Genomic DNA, 11,536 nt, shown 5'->3' with positions numbered 1-11,536 from the left:
TTGTCGTCGGTATGCTCTCGTCTTGAGCAGTCAATTACCGTATTTACTTCACATAGAACCGTGATTAATGCTGTTGCTGATGTTATGTCTCTGCCGTTTGGTTTGTGCGGAGAAATTACCTTTACAGTAGAGTGAGTAGGCATCGAAACAACGTCACATTGTGACTCCACTTTTAAGGACATCGCCGGCACGTTATTGTATGAAAACATTCTTGGCTGCAAAAGTCAATGAGATAAGATTTGTACGTCAATTTAGAGAATGCATTGATATAACGCTAAACACGCCGTTATTCTTTCATTGAGTGGAAGGAAGGTTACATTTTTGATGACATCCACGTGCGCGTTTACTCGACAAATATAAACAGACAAATATAATGGAAATGCTGGATTCTTTGTACTAAGCTCCCGTCACTGATGCAAAAATGTGAGATCTGAAATAAACGGTTCCATTACATTTGAACCCGTGTACATTTGCACCCACGTACATTTGAACCACGTACATCTGAACTCACGGCAATTGCACCTGCATACTATTGCACCTATGGAAATTATTTTGTTTTTCGGATATTTGAACCCATACTAACCCTAACCCATGAGTTTTAGCACCCCCATATAGATTAAACCCGCGGATATACACATGGGTTCAAATGTACGTGGGTTCAAATGTACGTGGGTTCAAATGTACGGTCACCGAGATAACCCCCCCCCCCCAAAATACTATGAACTAGGTATTATAGGATCAGAAAATGTATAAAGCAAATCCCAACCGTCATCTTCATTCTGCAACTTTGAGATCACGCGTTAGAAGCGTGATCGGCTCGTAACGGCAACCTGGAGTAATTAAAGTAATCAGTTAAAATATTTGATTACAACAATCAGTTAGCTTTTTTTGTCAAATATTTGTGCGCGGGAAGCCGCAAGCGACATCGCAGTCACAAATGTTCGTCGTAGGATGAGGTTTGATTTTGTGTAGGATGAATGGATAAGCTGACTGTTGGGTTATGACAGCGAGTTCGAAACAATACTGGATGATGTTTACGAATATATTTGTTTATTATATGTAACTATGTTCTATGATTATTATTTTTTCATTATTTATTTATTTTTACAAAACTGTTATGAATCCACAACGTGGACCTTTGAAAAAAAAAAAAAAAAAGAAACAATATTCAGGTAAGCTAAATGTTCTTTATACTTATTGTTTTCATTGCTATTCTATTGCTTTCATTTTTCTATTGTACAAGTGGTAAATTAGAGGTTTTCGGGCCTATACGAATTGGAATTATTAACCAAATACAGAAGTCTAGATTGATGGATGATTCTCTTTTGTATCGAACTCACTAACATCGGGTTCCATCGCTTTCTCACAACTGGTCGAACTTAAAAGCTATATGGCAATACACAGACTTATCATATTACAAAACTTAAACGTAATATACTGATCTACGTCACTACGTAAGCTGCATTCAACACGGCAAGATTTACATGAATGCAATGCATAACTTTCGCAAATGTAGCGCAAAATCAATGGTTTATTAGAGATTCGCCGTAGCCGTTTCTTTTTCATATTTTATTGTGTATAGGGTGCTCCCATAGTATTCGTACCAAGATGGCGCACAACCTGAACACAGTATGTGTACCTGGTTAGGGTTCAGGTTGTGCGCCATCTTGGTACGAATACTACCGGATCGCCGTGCATAGATTGGATCTTTGTACAAAGACCCTACCGACGTTCAACATAAGAGAATTAGTAATTATCCAGTTGAAGTTAGGAATGCAGATTGCGCTAGAAATTCTTAATCATTCCTAATCCCAAATGGATAATTACTAATATGTCATTCTAAAACGTGGCGAGAGCTTTGTGCAAAAGATCAGATAGAGCCCCCACTGTTCATTTATTATGCAAGAGAATTCTGCGACAGTTTATTTAACAATATCTTAACTTTTTCAGATGCAGAACAATTAAAGGTTGAAGATTCAATGACACAAAGTAACGAACGAGTAAATATCATTTAAACATTTTATTTGACTTTCGACGCCTATTTTATTCCTGCATACCACTGTTTTTGTTTAAATGCTAAACAATTAGATGCGAGCGCACCGCGTCTCGGGTCTTGCGATTAAAGTCGGCATTGTTATGCCACTTATTTGATCGTGTTTTTTCCCTCGAAATTGTAAGATTTATATTTTCACAACTTTTAATAATTGTCTTTCGAATCAAAAGTCCAAAAGAGTAAAACCCACGTTCACGTTTAAAATGCTAAATAGTTCGATGCAATCAAATATTGTTATTCCGCCTATTTGATCCTGTGCATTCTATCGAAGTTGTAAGATTTAGATTTTGTAAAAGTTTTAATAATTGTGTTTTGGAGCAGAAGTCCGAAAAAGTACTATAAATATAGTACCTTGTATCAAATTGGTGTACTCTTTGCGACCCACAAAATTCGTTGCTCGCTTCTTTGCTGGATATAGCGATCCCCAGTTTGCGATCCCTACCGTGAACAATGTGATAATTCTACAAGTTACTGATCAGAGGCAATTAGTCATATACTTCATGAAACAGTTATAAAAACAGTTTTGACTTCGCGTTGTAAGGCTGTAACACTTCTTTCAGTACAGCCGATATCCCGCAAGCCGTGCGATCAACGATTGGTACAAAGCTGTGAAATCTCTCGGTAGGTTTACCATCTTTCACAAACCGAAAAATCACAGCCAGTTGGGAAACGCACGTGATGTAAGTTGTCTCGTCAGACTGAATCAAAAGGAACTGGCAACTCTCAATTTCCAGAGCCAAATGTTGTAAATAAATTTTATACATTGAGTCGAGCAAATCATTTTGGATATCCTTAGATGTCCCTTTCGAAACAGTTGCGGCATCAAGATGATCTCTCAATACTGTATCTAGGGATGCGTTGTATTCCACCATATACAAAAATACCCCTCTATTAGAAGAGCCAGCCCGTTCATCGTGCCCACGGAGGGACAGCTCGTGACAACCAATGAACTTCAAAACATCTATCAATCGACCGAGAACATGGCGGTTTTTCTCGACGTTTTGGTTGTGCCGACGAATAGAAACCGCGCGTCCTTCATCCAACTGTGCTGCAATATTAACATTTCCGAATGTTCGGTATTTTACTGCATTGTCCAGATGCTCCATAGAAGATTGATGATCCCTGGCACGCTCGGAAAGATGTTTAAGATCTCTAAAACCAAATTTACACCAACGTGAGTCAGGGGCGGTAGCAAAAAGTAGGCAATAAAAACAAAAAAGTGCATTTTTGTCCTCGCTGTAACACAACCATTCGTGTTTTTTATACCAAGTTTCTGCGCAGAATGTACGCCGACGCTTTCCTCCGTCATGGGATTGTTCCAGTGAACAATTTTTTGGTTGATAAGGCCCAAGACGTTGTACCTCTAATTTTTGTTCCAGCGGCAGCTGCGAAAACGGAGTGCGAAGTAGTGCATCAACCTTATTCATTATGAGGTCTAAGGCTAAGAAATGCGAAGCCGGAAAGAAGTGAGGAGCTCAAAAGGAATGTGGAAAATCGAAAGCAAATGAACTAAAGGTCTCTAACTGATTCAAATAGCGAAACAAGCGACAAAAACGAAGGCGAGGAAACTATCAACTCTTCAAGCAACCAACGAACGAGAAGGAATGCTTGAATATGTCAACACGTTGTTGTAAGAAACGTCGGCATTGTGTCGTCATAATTTCGGGGCTAGCCCCGATCGGCCCCGATGATTTAGTAAAAGAAACAGAAAACAAACGAGACAAACGCGGCGAGTGGAAGATAAAAGAGAGAATACGATATACAATGAGCAACCGGGGCAAAATCGGCGTCGCCCCGTCGACGTTCGGCGAATGCTTTGCGAGCGCAAAATGAACCATGTCGAGAGAATATGGCTAGTGTAGACAGTCTCTGCAACCGATATTGAGGTATTTTTCGAATATTTTTTATTATACCGAAAAAACAACCGGGGCATTGCCCCGGTTGGCCCTATTGACGCGACGCCACTGGCATTTTATGATACCAGGCAAAAACAATTGTTTCCACTTATACCTATTGTGCAATCGCCTAAACCTAAACAACCAAATTTTTTCAAGAACGAGATCCACATCAGGCTCTAAAAATACAACTCGAATACAATTGTATTTGAATACCCACAAAGTGTCGCATATACTTTCATATGCGGCGCACTGGGTAGTAAAATAGACAAAAACTGGCCAAAACCATATACAACACGAATAAACTTTGGCAGCATAGATGCCAAGATCCCGCGGCGAGACAACACAAAACGAGAGATGATCGTTCCATATATTTTCAGTTCAGTGGCTATTTTGGACGAATCCCACTCGGAAAAATACATTACCCGAGAATCGGAAATTGAATGCTGCACAGTTGAAATTCAGATTACAAGGAGCTAATTAGCCCTAAAATATATTCTAACAAACTGTGACATATTTGAAAGCTCTGTGACCTTTCAGCGGCTGTATTCCTAATTAAAAAATGGGATACAACTTGTTATTGGGACCCGTGGAAATGTAGGAATTAGGACAACTTTCTATACCGCAAATCTAAGTCGCTCATGCCGGTACCAAGGTATTTCGTTTTCCAATTTCATTCCCTTTGTTCTCCAGTTTGAACTATACGATTAAGCAAACTCACGGTCATCAGAACACGAAACTTTGCATTCAATGGGAAAGGAAAGGTTAATTGCCTTCCTAGACCGGGCTATTGGATTTAATTCTGCGGGAATACATACATACATCGCCGATTCTTCTTCCCGTTCCCGAAATGGTAACTATATCTGTTTAAAAAATGGTTAATGAATCAGGTGAAGGTTCGATTTAATGATGTGAAGTACCAAAATACTAGGTTTAGTTTTAACCTGCTCATATAAATACTTTTAATTGCTAATACATTATATTATAGCTAGAAAACCTAATAATTACGGCGAAAATTGCGTTTTCGATAATATCACCATCCATCTTGAAGCGATATTTGAATACAACAACAACAAAAAAACGAACATCAAAGGCGGAAAATTAAATTATAATCAATGAAACCCTAGTAACTTAATTCGATATGCGATGATAAGTTTCCCAACCCCATTTATTTGCAAATTTCAAATTTTTTTTTCTAGCTATCCAATCATTAAGTAATATATCGTTGAATGCGTCTCTCAAATACCAATGGAATGGTAACAACATTTTTGGTTTGTTTTAATTATATCAAAAGTTATGACCAAAAAACGATGAATAAAAAAAATGTTGAACCCAATTTTATCGAAAACTATTCAATGAATTTTGATTATAATACTATTATTAGTTGTGTTTCATTGAAATATATTTGAGAATACTAGAATTTTCAGTACAGCTTCAACAGAACAATTTTTATTTATTGGGGGGGGGGGGTCAAAGGTCAAATATGCAATTGAAACCACTCCGGCCACGATTGGGCACCAACTTGACTATATTAAACGAACTGTATTACTTGCGTGACATTTTGTCATACCATTTTTTATTAAAAACCGCTAAAAATAACGCTGCGAGTAGCTCATTATATGCCACAGAAAACGAGTGGCCCAACTGCAGCAAAATATAGCATATGTATATATATATAGAGAGAGAGAGTCATTCGAATGATTTACATAAACAGTCAATGTATTTTAGATGCATGTACTCTATTCACATGCCACACCAATGTGTCTGTGTTATCGACCCAACTCCGATTAGAAAAGGATTCGCCTGCACAACTAATATTTATCACAATACATTACTGATAGGCTCGCGAAATTCAGGTTCGCAGGCCGTGGGCAAATGTAGCTGCCAAATTTTGAAAATATAGCTTTATGCGAAAAGCGAGAATATGGTTTCGCGAGCACGAATTACATTTCCCAAAATAAAACTACTGTCAACCCGGATTTTTTCGCCAATATAGTTTTGCAACAACGAACGTTTGCTCAATTGCCGAAACGAGCTTACGTGAGGATGTAATTTTACGATAACTAACTCTTGGTTGGAAAAATTTAGGTTTGCGCGTATGAACTTTTTCAGAAAAGGTCTACGAAATTTCGATGCCAAGGCTTTTTCAATCGAAATCAAATAGACATGGACACAGTATATGCACAAATGAACCTAAGTTCTACAAGGAGAATTTGCAAACATCATGCGATAATATATCTTGAAGAAAATATCTTGAAAAAGTTTTACTATATATTGCACGTCAACACAGTTTTTGTGATATTCTATAATAGCTTAGCATCTTTAAGGAAAAGTTTTAAAAAATAGAAAGTCATAGATTTGACAAAATACCGAAACTTATGCCTTTTTAATAAAACAAACTAAGCACTGTTGCAAACTATCGCTATAACAAAAAAGCGATATGCGATACTGTTGTATAAAATATACCAAGTAACCCATTAGTAAACGGAAGAAATCTAATGGAAATTCTATTTTATGATCTGATTTATTCAATATTTGTACATTACTTTCTATTGTGACCACTTGTAACACAAACATTTGTATAACTTATGTGTTTTTTCTTACAGTTGAATCTCATGCGAATAGCAACACAAAGATCTTATTTGCATCAGATTACGGTATTTAACATATATTCTTGCTGTTGATTGTAATAAATTTGAAGGTAATTTTTGAAGTGTAACAATTGCAGGGAACAAATTAGTTTTTACTTTGCGTGAAAGTAAACGGGAGTAGAAATCCTATATTTTAAGTCCCCGTTTCGAGAAACATCAAATGCGTTAAATGAGACAAAAAAACATAGTAGCATTGTGTTTCCAGCGCAATCAGACACGCACAAAATAACAGATGTCATAATCTAATAAAATGAAATAAAATCCAAAATGTGTAAAATTTGATACCAAAACGGATACCTTGGTGTACTTAGTTTTGATCAGTTCTTACCAATATTCCCTATAGTAATTATTTTCATAATACAACGTTAATTACAACATAGTCTCAAATTTTTCAGGGATTCGATGGATCGGAGTGTTTACACCAACACCATATCCAACAGCGGAAGATCTTCTTGGCGTCAGAAATACTTTGATTGGTTTGAATGTGACATCGCCTCTAAATTTTTCTCAATGCCACGGCCGAAAATTGGATTGTTTGACTAATATTATAATCACTCATCCTATTATAGAAACGATATAGCAAATAAATATTCAGACGCATAACAAAAAAATATTCACCAATTTCACTGTTTGTTTGATAGACAATGTTTGGAATACTTGCTTTATTTACTATCGGATCTCTCTATCACTCTCTCTTTCACTCTATTTCAAAGGCGGGGTATTACGGAAAATGTATTTGGGGAAATTGATTCTATATAATTGTTTAGAACGTAGCGCCTAACGTTTCCACAAAGTTTCCACGACGAAGGAATTTTCGAGGACCGCTTAAGTCATTGGTTCTTTAACTTTGTGAGCCTGCCGAACCCCTATGCTATTCCGCAAGCTTCTGTCGAACCCCAAATATTTGAACTAAGAGCGCAAACTGAACTTATTGAGGGTAAGTCGATTTTGTACAAATTTATAGAAAATTTGACCGCCTTTAATTGATAAAATATGAATTCGTTGCCTTACTGTTGAGCATAGGTTGTTTTTGCGAGTTAAATGTGAAAGAAATGCTTTGTCAAGAGAGTATCCACCACTGAAAAAAAAAAAAAACTGGTTGCTCCATTGGTTGTAGCAGAATAAATTGCAACAAACAGTAAACTTCAATTATTCATTAGATTTATTAGTGATACTTCTGCTACTGTTTCTCGGTAACCAATTGAGAGATACGTGGCTTCGATTCAAAAGGGGCAGTTCTCACGCCATTCTCGCATTGGAGTCACGTTCAGTTGAGCAGGTAAAGCCATACTGCAAATAGTCATCAGACCAAGTTATTTTCTTGGATGACATATTTAACGAAAAAAATCCTCGGAATCGCAAAGAGTTTTTGTAGAAAAGAAACGTTGAACCAATCTGAAAATTGTGGTGCAATCTTAGAAACCAGTACGCCGGGTCGAAATGACTTGGAGGTCATTTGTGATTTTTTTTTATAGCTTGACAATTGACTACTCTCGAAAACATTCCATCTGGAGATTTAGATGACAGATACCAGACTGAAGGAGGTATCTATCAAAATAAGTTATATATAATTTGATCTTATTTGCAATTGGGTATTAAACAGTTTCCCAAAATTGCCGCACCCCATTTCGAAGGGCAAGTGTTCTCATAATCACTTATTGAAGTATTCCATTAGTTTAGCATGTATACTTCATACATCAAATACGTTCATAAATACTTGCCTGAGACCAGTCTACATTCTCTTTTGGTGTCAAACCACATTTGTCTTAAATGAACGAGGTTGGATGGCTATGGACATCTATAACCGACAGTAATGCACGCTGTTAGAAATAGGCCGCATGTCAACATAATGCAGTTTATACAACCTTCTTCCAGCAAGATTTTCAGATTTATATCGTCAGATGTAAGTCATTCCATATAGATATCAGACGGGATAGGGAATGACGTTTCAAGAGATACTACATGATTTCTACAGCTTTGTTTACAATTCTCTTCCATGTACTGTTATATATCTGCACATTTTCTAGGTGTACTTTACATTTGTAAAGCTTTAGGTTTTCGCAAAAAAAAACGGCAGGATATAATTCAGAAAATAAAAATCACTCTGAAATTAACGCCTTTCGAAATCAAAATTTTAGAAAAGTTACAGTAAGGAATATCGATCACGACATTCTTCATTCTATCATATTACGATATATATGATATCTCGTATATGATACTACGTTTCAAAATCATTACTGAAAGAATATTATTTGACTGTTTTATTATGTCAATCAATGAACAAATCAATGAATCGCGTGGTTATGAATATTATTGGTCCAAAAATTTATTCGGAGTGCATCATCTTTCTAATCAATAAAGTGTGACTTCGTTTAACTTATTTTATATATACTGTAACAAAGACATCGAGAGCGAAATCATTGAGGGTCTTGGTCAAAAATTTGGGTGGTCAACAGCAGCAGTCTCATTCAAGGAAACTTCATTACATATTCTTATCGACACCACCGATGTGGACTGCTTCGGCGTTGAGACTTGATTTGCTATTTGGAATTGAAAATGTTGAATGATTAGATAACGGACTTTGCGTTGTCGTAGCAACTCAACATAGCAGTGAAGCAGTTTATACATATATGGGAAGGAATTGCCATAAAACATTACACATTGTTTGCAATCGAAGGTTTAAACTCGAGAATCGATTCCAGTGCATCGGAATCGATTCTAGTCGATTCCGCACTCGATTCCGCCATCCCTATGTGTAACTAAACATACAATCGATCCCCTCTATAAAATCACATTTTCAGCGAGAAGAACAAATACCCTACAAACGCGGACGCGCCTGTAAGATTAGTTCAAAAATTGCACAATGTTGCGCTGAACAAGAATATCACTTGTCATCCCACGCCAATCGTGTAAATTTGGTAATATTTTAGTAGCCCATTTTTGCCGTATAAACTTTATTTCATGGTTTATACTGCAAGGGTGGCCAACACGTCGATCGCGATCGACCGGTCGATTGCCACGTCTCGAATAGTCGATCGCGTCTGAAGTTGAGTAAATTTAATACCATACCCCAAAAATTGTCTTGAACGAGTTTCATACAGCGCCTGTTGTGTGTTTTGAAACAGAAAGAATATAGTCGGGGTCAAACCCCCCCCCCCCCCCCTTTTGAATTTTCTGAAAAGTGAAAAAGTTGCCGATAACACGTGCAATTGCCTTCTGCTAAAATCGCCGTTCGTTTTCATCAACGCTGGCATGTTATTTATGCCGTGAACGCCCTTCACATTGGTGTTTATTGAAATCACAAATTTTTGTCGCGGGAACAATGATAATTATTTTATTTTTGTACTCGCACGGAAATGTGAAAACTGAAAAAGCGTGCAATTGCCTTCTGCTAAAATCGCCCATGTTTTCATCAGCGTGTTATTTAGGCCGTAAACGCCCTTACGTCGGTTTTTATTTTTTCTAAATCATAAATTTGTGCCACGATAAACATGAAAATTATTTTATGTTTGTACTTTGCACGAAATTGTGAATTTGTGAGGGATTATACGTTCATCGGTGGCGAGGTTCTAAAGACAAAAAAAGGAGTAAAACCGCGATCTAAATTTGACTGAAAAGCGGCATTATAAAATACTGAAAATAAACCGTAAACAATATAAGTTTTGTTGAGTCTCGCGACAGTCTAAAAACGCTTTTCTAGTCGCAAAATCGCAAAATTTCGTGTGCCTACGGCGCACATTATGTTTGGTCGCCGTTTAGGAACATACCGTCACTAAAATCAAAACATGGTTAATTGTGGGTGGTATTTGCCTTTATCCATTACTTTATAATTGTCGTAGAAAATTTTCGTGTTAACATTAAACAAGGTTGTAAACGCGATTTTTTCCCGGTTTGTGATGATATATCCATCAATTTTTATTGTACTGAAATACATTTTACTCCATGAGAATTTACAGCAGATTTACGGATTTTTCAGGAGGTTTTATCTTTAAAAATAATCGGAGTGTCAGCATTGCGATAGAAAAATCAGCATTTGCAAAATAGAAAAAATATGGATCAAAACAATATATAATAGGCGACGGGCAGTTACCACAAATTTTTATGTCGGCAAATGGACGAGGTATTTTAAAATTGTGAATTGTAAAAAATTGTTTTGTTTTGTCGACGCAAACGCTGGTTAAATTGAAGACAATTAAATTAATAGAGCAAGACATTTTAAGTATGCCCTTATCGGTCACGAATTGATTACTTTACACAACAGAAAAATCATTTTTCGTTGCGAACGTCGGCTCTTTTAACAAGTGGCGTAATCGCGGCGATGAATATGTATTTTTGATTTAACGATATACTTCATATGCATTTTCATTGTACGAAATAAAATTGTACTTTTCGGGAATTTATATCAGTTATTGAGATTTTTCTAACGGCGATAACGAGTTGGCAAGATTCCAAAAATACGTATTAAAATTAAATACACCGTTTATCTCATATTTTTATGTCCACCGATCGCCGTGGCATTTCAGAGAACTAATGTTTTAGTTTTGACGTAAGAAGAAGCAACCGCGAGTTACGTTGGACACAATTAAATTAATATATAAAGACATTTTAGAATTTTGTAGTTGTCAGGGTTTGAATATTTCACGCGACAAGAATAATCATTATACGCTGAAAAGACGTCCCTTTAACGAGCGCGTAATGCCAAGACTGTTACAGACCGCAATGGGAATTTATGATTATGAACCCCCCCCCCCCCATTTTGAAAATCCTGGCTGCGCGCCTGGTACCGTACATGCGCAAAATACGATATACTCGTACACATTCAGTAATTGGGTATGGACACGCCCGATAGATAGGCTTACCATACGTCCCGCTTTAGGCGGGACAGTCTCGCTTTTTAGCGTCTTGTCTCGCCGTCCCGACGAGTCAGCCAAAAGTCT

At 37.0% G+C, this 11,536-nt stretch overlaps 1 protein-coding gene across 2 annotated transcripts; it reads left to right on the top strand.

Annotated features, from left to right (window-relative positions):
- The first annotated feature begins 917 nt into the window (after nucleotides 1-917).
- Nucleotides 918-7,647, top strand: LOC120344064 (uncharacterized). 2 transcript variants are annotated; one of them, XM_078109842.1, is made up of 4 exons: nucleotides 918-1,023; nucleotides 1,946-2,000; nucleotides 6,555-6,605; nucleotides 6,995-7,647. In XM_078109842.1, exons 1-4 carry the CDS (start codon nucleotides 1,001-1,003, stop codon nucleotides 7,070-7,072), a joined length of 207 nt encoding a protein of 68 aa, XP_077965968.1. In that variant the 5' UTR covers nucleotides 918-1,000; the 3' UTR covers nucleotides 7,073-7,647. The 2 variants fall into 2 exon arrangements, with proteins under 2 accessions (XP_077965968.1, XP_077965967.1); XM_078109841.1 differs by lacking the exons at nucleotides 918-1,023; nucleotides 1,946-2,000 and adding an exon at nucleotides 4,281-4,801.
- Nucleotides 7,648-11,536: the final 3,889 nt, after the last annotated feature.

This window comes from Styela clava, chromosome 2, assembly GCF_964204865.1.
Source record: "Styela clava chromosome 2, kaStyClav1.hap1.2, whole genome shotgun sequence".
NCBI classification, from domain to species: domain Eukaryota; kingdom Metazoa; phylum Chordata; class Ascidiacea; order Stolidobranchia; family Styelidae; genus Styela; species Styela clava.
This window is presented reverse-complemented; position numbering and strand designations above follow the sequence as displayed.

Bases quoted from the DNA above. Each gene is read 5' to 3' on its own strand.
- LOC120344064 (XM_078109841.1), top strand. From the start codon at position 4,699: ATGGGAAAGGAAAGGTTAATTGCCTTCCTAGACCGGGCTATTGGATTT. The intron at 4,802-6,554 runs GTAACTATATCT...TTTTTCTTACAG, and splicing joins TTCTTCCCGTTCCCGAAATG to TTGAATCTCATGCGAATAGC. The intron at 6,606-6,994 runs GTATTTAACATA...CAAATTTTTCAG, and splicing joins CTTATTTGCATCAGATTACG to GGATTCGATGGATCGGAGTG.